Source organism: Podarcis melisellensis (genome assembly GCF_964234715.1).
Source record: "Podarcis melisellensis genome assembly, chromosome: 3".
Classification (NCBI taxonomy): Eukaryota; Metazoa; Chordata; class Lepidosauria; order Squamata; family Lacertidae; genus Podarcis; species Podarcis melisellensis.
Genome location: NC_138530.1, coordinates 119,675,704 through 119,695,686, shown reverse-complemented (window position 1 = coordinate 119,695,686; position 19,983 = coordinate 119,675,704). Strand labels below are relative to the sequence as shown.

The 19,983-nt window shown below is 42.5% G+C and overlaps 1 protein-coding gene across 1 annotated transcript in view; it reads left to right on the top strand.

Moving 5' to 3' along the window:
• The window catches only part of LOC309366327 (uncharacterized protein), a gene marked incomplete at its 5' end in the record, with an annotated part of 34,993 nt that extends 15,368 nt beyond the window's left edge, over window positions 1-19,625 (top strand). Inside the window, 6 exons of the mRNA XM_081904776.1 lie at window positions 712-786; window positions 4,064-4,261; window positions 13,187-13,264; window positions 14,407-14,494; window positions 15,171-15,315; window positions 18,965-19,625. Of these exons, the coding sequence (XP_081760902.1) occupies window positions 712-786; window positions 4,064-4,261; window positions 13,187-13,264; window positions 14,407-14,494; window positions 15,171-15,315; window positions 18,965-19,118 (738 nt within the window). The 3' untranslated portion in view covers window positions 19,119-19,625. The remainder of the gene's footprint in view (window positions 1-711; window positions 787-4,063; window positions 4,262-13,186; window positions 13,265-14,406; window positions 14,495-15,170; window positions 15,316-18,964) is intronic.
• Window positions 19,626-19,983: the final 358 nt, after the last annotated feature.

Below are 19,983 nucleotides of genomic sequence, written 5' to 3'. Positions count from 1 at the left end.
AATAAAAAGACATCAGGATCCTTCCCAAAGGGCGATTTAATGACTAGAATTATTTTGGGTCTGCTTAGCAAAAGAAAGATTGTAAGTTTGATTAAGAATATTTGATTAAGAATAGATGCTTATCACTAAATTATTGACCTTTTGATTCAGTAGCTATCTAGTTACAGCTGAAATAGGATTGAAGCGGAGCACACTATGTATTGTACACTCTGGGGAATGTTTTTTTTTTACTTGTGCTAAAACTGAAAATATTAATGTTTATTGATATGTTTATTATACAATTTTAGGATGTATTCTTAATGTAAATACTAATAGTATTAAATATTCTAAATATGTATTCTTTATATTCTAAATTAATTTAAAATGTCTTAAAGCATGTTGGATTAATAGCTCCAGCCAGAAAAGTCTGCTTTTCTTCTAACCTTCTGATCTGTACAAGAAGTAATAATGGCAACTTCTTTTACCACTTTTTGTTTCTCTTTGCACTTTTTATTCTACTCCAAGATTATCTCTAATTCAATATAGCCTCAAAGTTGCACTTACCCAAATCCCATTCATTTTAAAAAGATGTTTCTGTAGCTTTATTTCCTGTGTCTTTTTTAATCATGGATCTACTTATCCTACAGTGCTGTGCTGCTCTTAGAATTAATTCTTAATTACTGCTTTTCATTCAGCAGTTTTACTTCACAGATTTTGCTGGTATTTTATTAGGCTGTAGTTAATGAAAGACAGGATGTTGTTGGTTCCACCCAGGCCCTGCTGGAAAGAGAGAACTGCTTTGTGAGGGTAAGAAACAAAATACAGTGTCGGTTTACAATATGTCTTTCTAACGTTTGAGGAAGACCTACAGATAGGAAGAAGCCTAGTAGGGCTGGGCAGTACCTGGCTTTCCACATTGTGATATATCAGCAGCTAAATACTGTGATATGCCGATATATCATGATGTCTTGAATGTGTCTAGCCTGTTTCTTCCTCCCCATCTTAGGGATGGAAGAAGCAGCTGAGATACATTGCCCAGCCCTACATGGTGAGAGAGCCCCAAAGCCTCTCCAGTTTTCATGAGCCCAGGACTTCCTTGAACCGCTCAGCTGAGGGGAGAGCCTTCTGCCCCACAGCTGAGCGAGCGTCTATGCTTCCCTCCCAGCTGAGCGGTTCAAGGAAGCTCTGTCACGAGCCGGAAAGGTGTCAGCGCTTGCTCAGCTGGGGGGGGGGCTGAGGCTTCCCCCTGCCCAGCTGAGCAGTTTGAGGGTGGTTCTGATTCTGCTCCGGCTCATGCGCAAGCTGGAAGGGCATTGGAGCTTCCTCAAAGGCGCTTACCTGACTTTGCCCAAGTGGGCAGGCTTTGTCTTTCCTCTTGGGGCAGTTGGTTGCTCTGGGAGGAAAGATGCAGCCTGCCCTCCCAGGCAAAGGCAGGAGTGGGTGGACTGCGTCTTTCCTCCTGGAGCGACCAACTGACCCAAGAGGAAAGATGCAGCTTGCCTGCTTGGGCAAAGGCAATTTGAAATGCCGATACATCGTGGTGGCTGGGGAGTGAACGCCATACCGGTTTCAGACAGTAAATTGGAGTATCGCCCAGCCCTCATGCTTTTTCCTACAACAATGGTTGCTGAAATATCTTTTGAATCTGGTACCTTTCACATTTTTTACTTGGGTCTTGAAATGTAGTGGCATTATAGATGTGGTATATGGAAACTACTGTGGGACAAACTAGCCATGATGTTAAATGTATGTAATGGTTAGCATGCTTGCATTTTGTGCCATAAGCAACAGCCATGAGTGGAGAAAACTGTCCTGGGGCTAAAGAGGGTAGTTTTCATCAGGACCACATGGTGTGGGGAAAAGAGATAAAGGCTCCCTCCCCACGTGCCATGATTGCCTCTCTCATGCATGCTATTTAAAGAACAAAATTAGGAATGTTAAATGTGTTGGTTATAGAAATCCCATGTGTCTTTTACCCTGTGAGAAATGGAGTTTACAAATAATTTGCTTTTTTAAGACCCAAATTATGTGGGTTTTAAAAAAGATTTAAAGTTTTTAAAAACTTTAAACATCAGTTTTCATTAGTTTGAACATGACGATCTCATGCAATATCATGCATGCAATCTCTCCTTCCACTAGCTAGAAAGAATTGGAAGTTGCCTTATTCCATTTGTGTTAACTTACCCTTGGATAAAAGGACACGGGTGGTGCTTTGGTCTAAACCACAGAGTGTAGGGCTTCGAAAGTCGGCGGTTCGAATCCCCGTGACCGGGCTGTTGCTCGGTCCCTGCTCCTGCCCACCCAGCAGTTCCAAAGCACGTCAAAGTGCAAGTAGATAAATAGGTACCGCTTTATAGCAGGAAGGTAAACGGCGTTTCCGTGCGCTGCTCTGGTTCTCCAGAAGCGGTTTAGTCATGCTGGCCACATGACCCGGAAGCTGTATGCCGGCTTCCTCGGCCAGTAAAGCAAGATGAGCGCTGCAACCCCAGAGTCATCCATGACTGGACCCTTTACCTTTTACTTTTACCATTACCCTTGGATATATCTATCCCATGTATTTCCTTCCCTGCTCTTTTATTCTTCTGTACCATTCTACAATTTCATCACCTTAAGCTCCTTTTACAAACTCTGCTATGTTACCTCCACTCTGTGTTACTTACTTGGGCCCTGGGACTGCGTCTGACGCCTGTGTCTTGGCCACTCTGCACCAGGTGTTGTTGGTCATAGTTCAGTTAGGTGAAGAATGGGGTATTGTAGGTTTCCAGCTCCTAGAAGTGAGCTGTTGTAAATGCATCATCTGCTGGGCTGTGTACCTCTTCTTGCACCATGTGTACCTTGGTGTGGCTTGTCCTGGCTCCACTACTCACATAAGAATAATGGAGTTGTTTAGCTCAGTTGGTAAGAGCGTGGTGCTGATAATGCCAAGGTTGCAGGTTTGATCCCCGTATGGGACAGTTGCATGTTCCTGCCTTGCAGGGGGTTGGACTAGATGGCCCTTATGGTCCCTTCCAACTACAATTGTATGATTCTATAGTCTTTATGGAAGCCTTTATAGTCTTGTATACTACTTTTGGAAAATGCCAGTATGTGTGATGTATTTGCCCATCAAACATGCCTCACCTTGTTCTTTAAGGAGGTTCTTGGCCAGAGAGTACATCAGGATATCATAGTGTCATCATATCTTTAGCTGGTCTGGCTTCTTATTCAGGTCCTTGGCACCTGTGGAGTTCCAGCCAGTTAGTATGACAATCCGCTCCATTCCAGAATTTCAGGCATAGTCTAGCCCATCCTCTCTCATCCTTGAGTCCCCAGATGTTGTTGGACTACAACTCCCACCATCCCTAGCTATCAGGACCAATGGTCCGGAATGACAAGAGTTGTAGTTCAACAACATCTGGGGATTCAAGGTTGAGAGAGGCTGGGTTAGCTCCTAAACCCACCCTCATTCTGGTCAGCCCACCTGTGAAAGCCACGCCGTCAAGATTTTCTTCAAAACTATAATAGCAAGAAATAAAAATTTTCAAAAATCATCAAGATTCTCATAAAGTATTCAGGAGTCCTTAAGGCCAAACAGAATTGTGGCATGTGGTCTGTATATTTTGCATCTCTCAACTATGAAATTATAGCCTTGCTGTTAATTAGTTTATTCCTATCTGCAAAGCAGCTTTTTCTGAATATGCACTTTTTCTAGTTAAGAACATTGTGTTGTAGTACAGCTGCTTTGCATGTTACAAAAGTCCTACAGATAAGCTGTTTCTATGTAGCAAACCATACACAGTAGTAATCTCCACATTCAGTTGTCATATGATTGGCCATGGTTTCAAAGCAGATATTGGTACAGCAAAAAAACAAAGTATGCAATTTTCAGCGTAATGGTATACAAGTGGGCTACACATTTGATTAAAATGCATGTCTTTTGCGTACAGATATTTCAGTGTGTCAAGCACCCCTTGGGTTTCAGTTGATTAATGACTTGTCTCTTTCCAATGTCCTTTACTTTTGAATAGTGTCTGGTTTAAAGTAATTTGTTTTACTGGTTCATAAGAGACCCAGCTTTGTTAACAATAGTCTCTCTGTCAATTAGGAAGTAGACAGGTATTTGAAGCACAATGATTTCTTAGCTCTAAGGAGGAGGGAAATGCTGTACAAGAAGTGGTTTGAGAATGTTTCAAGCCCACTACTACAGAAAATTCAGGACAAAGTTGACAACCAGTCAAGTGAAGAAATAGAGGAAAGGAAGCGAAAGCAGCTCTCCCTTTATCTAAACTACTGTAATAAGAAGGTATTGATAAAGAAAAATGTTTTGATACTGAAAGGCATTTGGAGGGATGTTAGCAAAATTGTAAAGTTTGTTTCCTTTGACTAAGGTTGGGATCAAAATTGTCTGCATAGAATGAATAGTTATTTTAATAGCAAAGACTCACAGAACATGCCTTGAGCTCTTACAAGTTCATTGTAGAGAAGTGTATTTGTGTGAGGAAAAGATATTGTTTGTTGTACCAATTAAGAGTAAAAAGAATCAAAATTTCAGGTGCTCTAATGAGCAACCCCAGTGGTTAATGTAACCCTCAGAATGTTTACATGTAGTCTGGACAATTGAATGGCTCAGTAGACTTAGATTGTGTACTTTTTATTCAGAACAGCTTACGAGCATGGGAGGATACAGTGTTTATCTGAAACATAAATCTGGACTGTGGTGCCATCTTTTACACAAAGTACTTCAGCATTATCTGGGTTTGAACAGACAAATTGAGGACTCTTATTTCAATTTGTTTAACAAATATAGACACCTTTCCTTCTGGACCGAAGACTGATTTGGTTTTATTTTGTAAATCAATAATTTTATTAAAGATTTTCACAATACACTAAAATAACAGCTCCAAAAACAAAAAACAGAACAAGTAGCATATGGAGTCCTCTCCTACAGGCAATTCTCACCCCCCCAGCTCTTCCCTGGGATCCCTCCTTTTTCATCCCAGCCTCTCACCCTGGGGGAGATTTGGTCATATAGGAAAGCGCAAGTTATGGGTGCAGGAGCAGTACAGAGTATGGCAGTCAGGCTCCTTAGTGGCTCTCAGTGTTTGCTTTCCTTGCCACATTCCAGAATGAGTGGGACCCACATACTGTGGTTTTCCTTTCAGTAGATAGATGTGTGTGACTAGCAGAGAGGGGAACATGGAAGTGGATGTGTGGCATGTTCTTTGCTAGTTGTATATATTTCATCATTTGCTAACAGAATTGCCAAGTGTATTGTTGGTTCATCCAATTGGATAAATTTTGTTTCTTCAAATAATTAAATGACTTCTTCACAAAGGACTTTGTATACAGAACTATGGAAATATGGTTGCATGACAAAGGCAGCAAACTGTAAAAAATAACTGGAGGGAAGACAAGCCCATATTTTTGAGGGAAATAGTGTGGGAACATTAATGCAGAGCAAAGGGAATTGGATTGAAAATTCCAATTTGCAAATTCAATGAAGTAGATGGAACTGGACAAGTATACCTTAAAGGATGAAACAAAAAGCCTAGCTATGGGGCCATGAACTGTCAGATAAATATTTGGATTTGAAACACAGATAATCAGGTTCAGGTTGATATTATGGACTCATTGCATAGCTTTGAGCATTGTTATTCTCCATCCTCACTCCCCATTTGTAAAATGGGAATAATAGTAACCTATCTCACAGGTTGTTGTGAGGGTGAAAAAGTGCTATATAGGCAGGTATAGAATTATTGTTGTTGTCACCCATCTATCTTGGGAGACAGTGGAAGAGTGAACCATTGGGAGATAAGTCAAACTGTTGGAGAGTTACAGCACCGGCTGTAGCTATAGACACTGATACGGGAGAGACATGTTTTATTGCAGGTGGGGCAGATGAAGGAGTCTGGTTTTGCTGCTAAAGGTACAGCGTGGCATTTCTTCTCTGCGCTCCTCCCAGCAGTCAGTCCTTCTCTGGTCACTGCTGTGGATACACAACCTGTCTGTCTCTTGGCACTGCATTCGTCTGCAAGGGATTCCCTCACGGCAGAGTTCATGTTGCCAGCCTTCATGTCACATTTGCAGACATCTTTGTAACGCAGAGAGGGTCTGACAATGGGCCTGGTGCCTGAAGCCAGCTCTCCATAGAGCACGTCCTTGGAGATCCTGCCATCTTCTATTCTGCATACATGACCAAGCCAGCATAAACATTGTGGAGATAGAAGTGTGAACATGCTGGGAATGTGGGCTTGGGAGAGAACATTTTTGTTTGAGACACTGCCCTGCCATCTGATGTCCAAAATCTTCTTGACACAGCCCATGTGGAAGGCATTGAGACATCCCTCCTGGCGGGTGTAAGGTGCCCATTATTCACTTCATAAGCAGCAAGCTGAACACACGTCCGGTAGACCTCCATCTTGGTATTGGAAGTTAACATCACATGGTCCTAAACCCTTTTGGAGAGGCAAGCCATTGCCATAGCTACTTTGCCAATATGCTTGTCCAGCTCAGCATCAGTGGAAAGGTTGCTGGTTATGGTGGATCCCAGGTAGACAAAACTGCCTACACCTCATGCGTATGGTAATCAAAGCTGATGTCTATAGTGCTGGCAATGTCCTGTTTGAAAAAATCTTCTCGTCTGCACATGGCGCCATGAGCAGCAATTCCCTTCTCCTGTCTTCTAACTGCCTTCGGGACAACTTGATTACCAGACTGTCTGAGCAAAAGAACTTCATAAATTGGGCAGATATTATCTTTGTTTCTCTACGCTATCTTTGATAATGAGTAACAGGAATACCAAAGGAAGGAAACAGGAGCTGCTGCCAGTTCAGCTGCACAACTGATGGCCGGGGAGACTGGAGCAGACCTGAGCTCTGGTGTTGTACAAGAGATCTTGGCAGCTCTCAAGCCAATTCAGAAAGATCCAGCTGAGATTGAGTCTGATATGACCACTCTTAAAATAGAAGTTTCAGAGATGCATAAAAAATGGATGATTTTGATCAGTGTTTGAACACACACGAGAGGATTACTGAAATGTATCAAAGCATTTCAGATAAACATTCAGATCCCTACTGGAATCTCAGCTGCAGAGGAATAATTTGAAAGTTATCAGTCCTCTTCCGAAGGCTCAAGCAATTGAATTTAGGGGAAAACTCAGCTTAAAAGGCTTGCTGAAAATGGAAGGTCTTAAATGGGCACCAGAAAGATTACAGAGACAGTGCCTGTCGAATATTCAAGGGCAAGGAATTCCAAATGGTAGGTACCACAACATTAAAGGCCCGAGTCCTACACCATGTGAAATGGACTTCCCGATAAGATCTTCCTGATAAGTAACTGCCGGAGGCCCTCACCTGCAGAGTAGAGTTATCAATTGGATATATAAAGAGTATGACAATCTTTTAGGTACCCTGGTCCCAAGGTGTATAGGACTTTTATACACCAAGACTAGTAGCCTGAACTCAGCTCATAACTAATTTGCAGGCAGTGGAATTATTTCAACAATAGGGTAACTTGTTGGTGATATCCTGTCCTGTGAGCAGTTGAGCCGCTGCATTTTGCACCAACTGCAGCCTTTGGACTATCCTCAAGGATAGTCCCACATAGAGCGTGTTGCAGTAATCCATGGTGTTTGTTTTAAGGAATGAGGCAGATATTTAAAGCAGGGATGCTTAACTTTGAGAGCACCCCTGTTTCAATTCTTCCAAGGAGAATTGAAGTGAGCATAACCCATGTCAAACAGCTCCTCATCATGGTTCTGCTCACTCCCCAGGACCTCTCCTAGCTGCTACGCTGTCTATTCTTCCCTCCCCACAGGGAAAAAAAAAAATGTTGGGGAAGGGATAGTAGTCAGCAAGGTGCCATGTTCTATGTGAGCTCAAGGCACACAGGAGAAGCCTGCTGATCTGCTGATGCCCAGCCAAGAGGTCAGGTCAGGAGTTGAAGTCCCCTGCAGGACCTTGGAGAGTTCCCAAGGTCCTACTCTGGTAGCTGTATGAGTGAGCTGAGTCTCTTGACTAAAGCCTACAGTAGGTTGGCTCTGTCTGCCCAGAGGAGCTGGTTGGCTTAAGTGCCCTTGCAGCCATTGGCTGAGGTGACAAGGGTAACCATGAGAGGGTGCTTCTCTGAATCAGAGATGGGTGTTAGGGTGGCATCCTCAGGTCCTTGAGTCCAGAAGATGGTCCTGGCAGTTCTTCCCCAAAGATGGGATCAGAACATTGTCCTTTTCAGCCTATGACACAGTGCAGGTCTTTGGCTTGTGAGTCATGGCAAAGAGGTCTGATGTCTTTCCTCTTTCAGGCAAGTGACACTGGCATTGTCATTTTCTTGGAATCATGGAGCTTGTAGTTCATTAACTCAAGTGGCAAAATACACTACCAGTACTTCCTGTCTTCTTCAGAACCTTGTGCTTCCTATTAACTTACCCGGCTTGCACATGTCCCCTTAGGATGTAAGCAGGTATAGGAGGTGGGGAATGAGAAGAACAAAGAACAAATGCTCTCCAAATTCCTCCTCCTATAGGTCTTCTCTCCCTGTCCTGCCTTGAACACGCTTGTGACTCCATGGAATTTACTTTTTCTTTCTTTTTACTTGTAATGCATGTTTGTATTTGTAACACACAAACCTGATGCTACTTCCAATGGTTGCTGGAGGCAATGTTTTCCACACGGCATGGTGTCTTTCTGAAGTGGGGGAGGGCCGGGAGACTGGAGGTACCCACAGCTCCTCCCACCTAGTTGCTCTTTGCTGGTACTGCTGGTTCTCTCCACGGCGGGACGTAGCTGCAGATGTGGGGAGGAATCAAGAAGAGCCATTCATGCTTCTGTTTTAAATGTGTTGTAAGTTGTTTTAGATCTTTTTGTATAACACATGATTAACAAGGTTAATAACTAAATAACTAACTAAAAAATAAAAACCCCATGCATCTATTTTCATTACTTTATTTTTAGGAAGACCAAACCCTCATTTTGCCCACTGTGAAACATGTTTGAAATGTTTGCTTTACTGGAAGTTCTTGGGTGCATAATGCTGTGGACAAAAAAGTTTTTTTAAAAAATGTGTGTGCGCACAGGGAAACGAAACTTGCACATGTGTCATGAAGGAACTGATGTCTGGAACTTCCAGATAAATGCACCAAAAACATGAAATAAGTTAAATGGGAAAAAATGGATGGTGCGGAAGCAGTAATCTAGGGGAAGCTGAGAGCAGACAAGAATATAGCACAGCTAGATCTCCTCAAGCGCTGCCCACAATTGTCAGTGAGAAACAATGAGATAGACACAGACATAAAATTCAGAGTTCTCATATGTGGGTGAAAGCACATGCAGAAAAATCAGATTTGTTCAATCCACAGGCATGTTTACACCCTAATATGGGCAAAGCTTAAGTCACTGTTTTTTGAAATACAGTATAATGCCGTTCTCCTCCTGGCTTTGCTTCTTGCTAATGAAAATACCACAAAATTAGCAACTCACCATGAAGGCCAGTGAGTGGCTGATCAGTGGTTGGGTTTTTGTAGAGAGAGAGAGAGACTCAAGAGCACAGGATTAAACAAAAAGACATAATCCAATATTGAAAACATGTATGACGACACATTTTCCAATGTACACAGCTTTCAGTTTTTAAAAACCAGTTTTCAGATTTCGTACTCTCTTTAGGGCTGTGTACTACCATATAAAATTACTTGTGGTTGCTTATCTGTTTGCATGTTTGTGGGCAGACACAGTTTTGAAGCACAAGAGTCCTTTTCTTTTGGAACACAAAGCAAGCAATTACCTACCCAGCCATGTTTCACAGATGAAACTAGAAACGCAGTTATTATTACATGTTGCTGAAGATGCTATCCTGTCTGCTGCATACTGTATAATTTATGCTACAACAGCTTGTTCCCAACAACTTGCTTGGCTATAAAAGATAGAATTAACAAAACTCTGAATGGCCTTCAGTCTGTTCATAATGAACTTCAGCTACTGCTGTGTGAAATGCCCTTAGAGTGCACATACTTGTGCGCCCGAGGCAAACTTCAACCTTGCACTCAGATATTTCTGAAGACCTGGTGCAGGTTGCTGAAGCCTGAAAACAGAGACCAGCCATTCACACTAATGACATTTCAACAAAACATCTGCAAAACTTGGGTCAGTGATTCGATTTATTGGGGGATGTAATGTATTTTTGGTTTCTATGGAAGCCGCCCAGAGTGGCTGGGGAGGCCCAGCCAGATGGGTGGGGTATAAATAATAAATTATTATTATTATTATTATTATTATTATTATTATTATTATTATTATTATTTAGAGAAAAGGGGCTACCCCTTGTAAATAGGGACAGGTGGAGGTATATTTACAAATGATTCCTAGGATTGGGTCCATATTTTCTATTTTTATGTTGTGAACTGTCCTGTGATCTTTGGATGAAGGGTGGTATACAAATAAAAAATAATAATAAAATAAAAAATTGTCTAGTAGCACCTTAGAGACCAACTAAGTTTGTTGTGGGTATAAGCTTCTGTGTGCATGCACACCTCTTCAGACAGTTTTTTTTATTTATTTCGACTATGTCAGACCAACACGTCTACCTACCTGAATCTAAAATAAATCAGTATGCACCTTTTATACAAAGGCAGAGCGGCGCTTACCATACTGGAATTGTAATTTCCTTATATTAGCTGTTGCCTTCTGTGCTTTTCTGTTCATGTATTTGTTTTGTCCTTTGCTTGTGTCTTCCGTTCCGTTAGGCTTCATCTGATCCTGGTTCCCCAGCCTCCCTTTGTGTGCTTCTTCCCCCTTTCCACCCACTTTTTGAGTCTTCTTCCTCTGGCTCATACTTTCCCTCTTTTCTGCCCCCATTCCCATTTTCTCTCCTTTCCGTCTCCCCTTCCACATCCCCACCAATCGTCGTTCTCCCCTCCGTCATGCTTCCTCCCTCAGTCCCACCTCATTTCTTTCATTTGCTTCCTCCAGTTCCCCCTTTCCTCCACTCGCCTTCTCTTTTCTTTCAGTCTCCCTTCTTACAGCTGACCTCCTCAGAACTGCCCAGTCCTTCAGCTGCTTTGCAGAATGTCTCCCCGCCTCGTCTTCCTGCTGCTCCTCCAGCTGCTGCTTCTGAGCCGACTTCTGGCGCTTCAGCTTCTGAACTATCTCTACCTACACAGCAGCCTCCACCTTCAGAACACGAGCCTCTTCGTGACTTCAGCGCTTACCATTCCCATAACCCTTTCTTTCTCCCTATACCTCCACCGATCCAGTCCTACAGGAGATATCAGGCTCGGCACAAGAATAGTGACACCACAAAATATCCTTGAAGACGGAAGACGCTTGGGGTCCCTTCAGTGCCATGGCCTGCAAAAAGCGCCAGCCACGGTAGACAAGGTTCAGGGACTCACACTTTCTAATGTTTCTCATGTGTTCTGTCAATGCTGCTGATGAATTGTGTGGTGAGATACTCTGTATTCAGTGTTACCTGCACTATGGATATCATGAAGTGAAAGAGAGAACCAAGCAGGACAGTTAAGGACATCATTTATCAAATGTCTGATGCAACACTTTGACTCCAAAAGGTGTGTACTGCACAAAGGTGTATACCATACAAGATTGTAAGCTCAATGGAGCAGGGATGTAGCCTACATTTGTTTGCAGGGCTACAATCCTTGCAATGAAATGAAAGCTTAACTTGTGTTTCCAAGCTGCGTATTGAAGGCCTCACCTGTATGTGATAACGCCTGAGCTACCTGGTTTGTGATGTGGTTTCTCCTGTGAATGCCATTGGCAAAAGACTCCTGTGCTGCACTTAAGTGGGGATGCCAACTTGTTTTTGTTGGAAAGCGTTAGCTCCTCCATGGAGCTGCAGATTGCAAGGTTTCTTGTTTTGGAGCAGATATACAGGCTTAAAGATCACAGTATGGTGTAGTTTTGTCATGTGTCCCACTCTTTGATTAAGAAGTTCTTCAAATTAAATGTTATGTTCAGCACAATTTTTTTTAGCATACTTAGTACTGACAACTTCATTTTTTCAGACAAAGTATTTCTGTGGGGGGAGGACTATGTCAGATGGGAATATATTTTTTAAAAAGCCTCTCTTGCCTCATGGACTGTGATGGCTTATGAATGCTCTTCGCAAGAAATACCTCTGTTCACTCAGAGAGAGATATACACACACACACACACACACACACACACACAGTCTTTATTTTACATATGTAAAATATGTAACATTACAATAATGTTTCCGAGTCCTCCGGCTCAGATTCTGGGAGTGGCTTTTGCCAGCTCCTTCTCCAACAGAAAAGGCGGGGAAGTTTCCCTTGATGCCTCTCTTTAACACTCTCCTTTCCCTGGCAGATGCAATAGGCATTGTTTCACTGTCTGTGCCAGAACTTCCTGCGCGGTGTTGAGGCTCTGGTTCCACATCTGTGAGCCGTCCGGCCTCCTGGCTTTCCCCTCTTTCCTCAATCGCCACTCCTGCCCCCCTCCCTCTGCCTGTCTGCTCCTCCCCTGCATTCTCTGGCAATACCATGACATGGACACATGCTGTTTTCCTCCTGAAAATACCTCACAACTTATTTTTACTCTGAGGTTTCTACTTCATATAGTGAAGCAAATAGCACCTTTTGATAAAAACTTAGAGAAGGAAGCAGTGTGAGGAGAAAGGTTTATCTCAGGGTGGTCCAACCCACAGCCTGAAGGCCGCATGAGGCCTTTTTTTGGTGATCCTTGGTAACATTTGACACCCCACCAACCCTAAAACGCTTTCTGCCTTTGTGCCTCGCTTACCTGACTTTCGGAGGGCTGGCGGAGGGGTTGTCAAATCCACATGGGGCCCCACACAGATTCTTTTTTTGGGGGGGGGAGAATTGCTGGTGATAAGTACACCTTAAAAAATATGAGCTTAATGCTATATGTAATTTGACATTTAGTGACCACAAAACCTGTTTTTGGTAACAGAGAGCTTAATGCACATAATTCGTAATTTGGGGACTATTGTACAAAAAATGACAACCTTGGTAATGCTGAAATATTAAAAAGTTACTGTTGTGACTTGATTTATGAAATCAATGGTGCCATTGATGCATTAAGTTGATGGAGTAAATGCTAGCTAAATGTTGAGGTACTGTGAATATTCATCTACGATACTTCATCTGAACGGTATACTTTAGGGATTACATAGAAAATATTAGCTACCTGCTATTATTGTTGCAGCCATAGCTTGACTTTCACTTTTTCTTCTTTTAAAGGGCAGTGCATTTTTAGAAAGCTATAATACTTCCTCTTATGATCCTTTCTTTCTGAAGTGTTCCCCAAACACTTGCAAGGTAGGAGAGCCAACATGCTGAATTTATTGCACGTTGACTAAGCACTGATGAGAATTGTATTGGTTTCTTGGCATCATGGGCAGAGCCTGTGAAGGGATGTGTATGCATTAACAATTTTTACAAATTAAATAAATAACACATTGTGAATTATTTGGCAGTTTAGGGAATTGCCCACTGGCAAACAAACCTTCACACACTTGACCTTTCCCATCAGGATCCTCACATTTTCTTCCCCACCCTTGGACATACACAATTCACATTTCATGAATTCCCCACAGTACTGTGGCTGTGGACTTTCTTTTCTCAGTTCCCAGTGGCTTGAATTTGGACTTGGGGGTGGGGGGGAAGAAGAGTGGGAAATGGGAGTAAACTGAACACTTTCACAAGAAACTCCTAAATCTGAACTTGTTCTCTTAAGCACCAAACTATATATGCCATAAACCAAAACCTCTCTTCTGAAATGGATGTTTTGATGGGATTTATAAGTGGATCCTCAGAATGCCCACTCCCATGTATGCCATCAGTTACAAATACTTAGATGTGTTTGGATTTGAGTCTGCTGTTGTATACACATGGATTGGAGCTATGTACCAATATACTGTCTATTCTATATGGTCCTGAAAGACCCACATTGGCTTCCAGTACGTTTCTGAGCATAATTCAAAGTGTTGGTGTTGAGCTTTAAAGCCTTAAATGGCCTCGGCCCAGTATAGTTAATGGAGCATCTCCACCCCCATCATTCTGCCCGGACATTGAGGTCCAGCTCCAAGGGGCTTCTGTGAGAAGTGAAGCTACAGGGAATCAGGCAGAAGGCCTCAGTGGTGGTGCCCTCCCTGTGGGACATCCAGCAGATATCAAGGAGATGAGTAGACAGTCCTGTATAGGGAAGCTTTTTAATGCACAATGTTTTTATATATACCTAGAGTGGCTGGGGCAGCCCAGTAAGATGGGCGAAGTACTATTACTACTAATGCTACTACTACTACTACTACTACTACTACTACTACTACTAAAACAAGCTGGAAAAATACTGTGCGCTGTGTAACATTTATGTTTGGTTGTTCATGTGCTGTGAATGTTAAGACTTCATAAATAATTTTAAAAAGGGAAAGGAAGTAAGAACTTGCCTGTATTTTTAATAGGTTTCAGTTCCACCTTTATACGATCCCTTGTTAAAGGAGATACGAGGAAGATACCTTGAGGCTGGCATTATTCAGCAGTGTGACACAGGTATTTCTATGCTGCAGTGCTTGGCTATGGGCTTCTGTGACGCATTCTGTTTCGAGACTTAATGCCCAATAGACTAGTTCCCCCCAACCTCAGATATGTTCTATTGATTTTGTATAAAACAATAGAATAAAGGCAACATGAATAAACCCACACATCCTGGTCTCTCACAAATAATTTTACATTGTTAAATCCCATAAGTAATAAGGACAGAGAAGCACTTAAAAAGAGAATTATCTGATGTATCCTCTCCAGAACCCAGCATGAGCACTGGATGGCTTCAGACTCTTGGAGGAAGTATTTATAAAGGAAAAAAGTGGGAACTTCGCTGCATCAAACATATCTGGCTTGGCTTGGCCTTCAGCCCACCACACATCATGGGCTGGCCTTTCCACAGGGGCTAGGCAACTATACCAAGGGTGGATATAAAAGTCGGGATCTGTTTTCCATCCTCTGGCTATGGCCATTTTGACTCGAGATACAGGATGGAGGAACTGAAGGATGCAGATATAATCACGTAGGTTCATTCGGACTTTTCCCAAAGTTTATGAAGTGGTAAAGTTGGTGGTGCTATATATCTGAGAGGAGTGAATTTGACCTTAGTTTTGCCTTTCCTTTCTCTCTGAAAGCAGCCAGTCCAGTTTATGGAAATAACCTTCATGCTTTTGACTTCCTACAGGAAAAGTATTTTCCTCCAAAGAGATGAATGAGCTCCATAAGGCGGAACTGCCTCTCCTTCCGTTGAGTCGGCAACTTATGAATCCAATAGAGTGGTTAAAAATTCCAGCTGGATACATAGAAAGTGAGATTCGTCAAAAGAGCCGGTAAAGTTTGTCGCTGCTTTTTAAAGAAATTCTCTTTATTCCATATTTCACACAAGAGGGGAAGTAGAGCTGTTTTATGCACTGACCATGGAACATGTGAATAACATAGCCAGTAGTTTTAATTTAAAAACTTAAATGTGTGCATGCTTTCTTTTCCGTTGAAGAAGGGGCTGTTGGTTACACCTAAGGCAGGGATGTCCAACCTGTACTTTGTGATCTACCGGTAGATCCCTGGCTGATCCTGGTAGATCGCGGGATCCTTATCATGTACAAAAATTTATGGGAGAGAAGCTAAAAAACTGTGCAATCCTCCCCCAAAAAGCTCAACAACTCTGGGCAGTCCACCCACCCCACGCATGTTCCTCCTCCCTCCAATGAGAATGGGTAGATCGCTGCCAGTTTTTTTTATACTGGGAGTAGATCACAGTCTCTTGGGAGTTGGACATGCCTGACCTAAGGTGTTTCATCATCTGAACTCTCCATCTTCTAAATGCTGTCATAATCACAAAGCATAAATGCATTCATCTGTACTGTTTCCCCCCTGAAACCATCATTAACCAGGAATTGGCTGGCATTTCCTTGTTTGACCAGTACTCACTCATTATCCGTTTGTTTATAGATGTGGCTCTTTGAGGAAGTTGACTACCTGTTTGTGAGGGTAGGGAGTATCACCATTTTTAGTAGCGATTGCCTCCCACTGCGTGTTTTTCAGTTTTCTCAATTGAATTTGCAGACAGCCCTTTGCGCCTCAGTTTTCAAATGTTTCGGAACTTGAACAGTCTTTCGGAACAGATTACGTTCAAGAACCGAGGTACCACTGTAGTGGTTTTCTGGAAATAATCTATTTCCAAAGCCAGGACTGCAGAGTCTTCAGGTTTTGGGCAAATGTTGGCAAATGTTCTTATGAACCAGTGGCTCAGTCATAATAAAATCTCTTGGAGAACTCTGCATCAACGGAAATCTAGTGTACAGATCAAGGGAAGTTGTAGTACTGCTCTACTCTGCCTTGGTCAGAGTACACTTGGAGTGCCGTGTCTGGTTCTGGGCTATTGACAAGCTGGAACATGTGCCCAAGGTGATCCAGGGTCTGGAAACCAAGCCGTATGAGGAATGGTTGAAGGAGCTCGGTATGTTTAGCCTGGAAAAGAGGAACCTGAGAGATATGATGGCTGTCTTCAAATACCCATGGTAGATGGAGCCAGCTTGTTTTCTGCTGCTCCAGAGGGTAGGACTCAAACCAATGGATTCAAATAAGAAAGGAGATTCCAACTAAAAATTATGAAGAACTTTCTGAACATACAGGCTACCTTGGAAGATGGTGGCCTCTCTTTCACTGGGTTTTTTTAAACAGAGGTTGAATGATCATCTGTCAGGGATTCTTTAGCTGTGATTTCTGCTTTCCAGGGAGTTGGACTGGATGACCCATGGGGGTTGCCTTCCAACTCCACAAATCTATGATTCTAAGGATCTGGAAGTGCCCCACGTGACACTCTATGGCTTGGAAAGTCCCTCTCTCCCTACCCTTGGAGGTGGATTGCAGTGCTGGTCCCTGAGACTTGGTTACAGCTTGCATTTGAACCCATGTTCAAATTGTGTAAGTTAAACACACACGTGTTTAACTTACACAATTTCACAGAAGGTGGCAAGCTTAAAAGCTCCTTTTGCATAGGGTGTTCCTGGCATGGATTATTTTAAAAAAATATTTTTAAAAATTAATTTTCATTTATAATAATCCAATAAAAACCACATTAATACAATACCAAATTATAATGCAGTTTAAAAAGCCAATTATCCAATACCAAATGAAATAATTTTGAATGACTTCCTGTGTTCTGGATTTCGGGGAATGATGTTCTTATTTCGTCCTGCTCCAATAGTTAGTTCAAATATAACAGTTTCGATCTTGATCCTTTATTTTAATAGCCACTGATCTGATGACTTTCATTCATATTTAACTGTTCCATATCCATTAATTTTGCAATGGGAGTTTTTATCCTGTAAATTTCTGTGTGAAATGTTTGTTTTACGTTCGTCTTTACTCTTCATGTTGTAATCCATCCTCAGCATTTCCCTTCACTTTCACTTTCTGTCAAGGACTGCAATTCTCACTGTGTTACACACCATTTTACTTATCCTTCAAGACAAAGAGAAGTCTGGCATCTCGCCATAGCCCAGAATTAACTTCTTTGATCCCTCTCCTATCTGTTAATAAGCTGGTATCTTGCTGAAGCCATGATAAGTCAGAACCAAAGCCCTCTTTACCATTCCGTAGGACAATGCCACAAATCATTACAATGTTTTCACACAGTTCAATTCTTGCAATTAATCCGTAAAAATTATAAAGTTCTCGTTAATTCCCTCTTGCATTTTTCCAATCCATTAACAATTAATACTTCAGGGGAGGCTTGCTGAATCATAAAACAGCAAATATAATGTATATAAAGAAAGGGTAAAGGCTTCCCTCCCCCTACATACCATGTTATGATAGTTACCAGTTACGATGAAAATCCTTGGCACTCAGTGGCTGATTCATTTAGCAGTTTATCTTGTCCCCTTAGTCCAAAACACACCTGTTACTTAGATCCAAATCCATCCTAAGAAACAGAACCTCCACTCATAGTGACTGCGTTGGAGTTTCTGATACATGCGGTACTATGCACTCAGCATCCCCTGCCTCCCACATTCCACTGGAACAAGAGGCAGGTATCAGACGATCTGCGAGTGAAAGCTCACACACACACACCGGCTCGGGGTGGGGGTGGGGCTTGTAAGGATAATTACTCTCAAATTATCCTTAATTAGCTGCATGAGTGATCTCCGCTAGCGTGGGAGACATTTTTCACCATGGCAGAAAGCATCGGAAGTGGAAACAAACTTTTTAAGTTCTCTGCCTTCCTTCCTTCCTAGGCGGTGGGAGACTCTCATGAGATCTCTTCAGCCTTGTGAAATCTCATGAGACTTTCAGAAACCAGTAAGCAAGGTAGATAACTTAAAACTCTATGCTTTGCTTGGGGGAGTTTAGTCTTGTTTGGTGCACTGACTCTGGAAGGTCATCCTAGAGGTCATCTCAAGAGAGCAATGAATGGAATTGGGGGCCTAGTGTGATCCTTCTTCTCTCCCTTTTTCATAATTTAGAGTGAGAGACTTTTAAAAGTGGCAAGGGTAATTTCCTCTCTCACCCTACTAGTTTAATCCCCATTACACCCATCTAGTAGGTAAATGTCCTTGTCAAAGTGATGTTTTTCCATTGTGAAAGGTTCTTTTTATTACCAACCTGGCCACTCTCTTTCTGGAAAAGTGCTTTCTTCCACACAGATTCAGTCACCCCAACTACAGCAGAGCACCTTTGACTATAAAGTACATAGTCCCAGGTTTCCCAGTTTTTTTTTGTAGGGACAACAGAAGTATGCAGGGCAGGGGTGGGGAATCTGTGGTTCCCCAGCTGTTGCTGGGTCACAACTCTCTCCATCCTGAGCATTGGCCATGCTGGCTGGAGCTATTGGGAGTTGGACTCCCAACTGGCCTAGGCATATTTCCATAGCAGGTAGACACACTTGCAATCTCATCCTTTGGAAACAGGGGAGGGATGTGACAAGAGTAGACCCTCGGCAAGGTGAGTGGTTCCTATTCTCCTTCTTCTTTTTTGTAGGAAGGCACATAAGAGAGCTAGGAAAGGTAAAGAACAAGCGAGAACACGAAAGAAGAAAAATATCCTAGCCAGTAGGGGCTCACCAACCGGGAAAGCCAGGAGCCCTGAGAGGAACCTGCTCCCCAGTCTGAAGCATGGACTGGTCTTGGCCTAACCCCACTTCTCCTGCCAGCATTATAGCCATCTGCCTTCTAAGACAAGGGAAGGAGATGGCCCACTGAAGATGATTTTCCTACCACTCCACCCCTAATAGAATAGCTATGTGGTGTTCACCAGTATATCTACACGTTAACAAGGTTACGTTCTCAATGTCAATGAAGTGGAAAGGGAATGTTAAGAGTACTGGTCCGTTTGCCATTTTACATTTTATTCTGAGTGTCACACAGTCTCAACACAGCAGTGTACATCTGTTGCAGCAGCAGTAAGCATTAGTGCCTGATAATGGTCTAATTTCATTCTGTTAAAAGGAGAAAAATGCGCACATCTAGAAACCTGACTTCTGTGGATTTCAAGAGGTAGGGGGACCCGTCCTGGCTTCTGCTGAACGAGAGATGGCTCTGCCAGGAAACCAGATTTCACCCGCATGCCCTGTCTTTTGACAAATCAAATACTAACTGGCTCATCAGTTTGGAAACCAGCAATAAAATCTGCTTCCCAATGATATGCCTTTGAAATGGATTCCTTATCTAAGATGCAAACCAAAAGCAGTGTGGATTCTGAGCCACAGTTAGCAGGATAGAGCCCCAGCTATTGCATTAGATTAGACAGAGATAGCTCAGGAAGATGCATGGCAAGCAACAGCAGTGATATATTTATTCCCCCAAGTTAGGAGTTCTACCCTGTGTACAGCACTTTTTTACTTTTGAGTATAGGAGTGCCGTACATATGAAACATCCTAGAACAAATAAAACTGTTTCTGTCTGGCATAATGTTCCAGGAACACATGGATTAAGTCCTTTACAGATGTGCACAAACCTGAGCACTATAGCCGTTACTGATTCTGGCCACAGCACAATAAC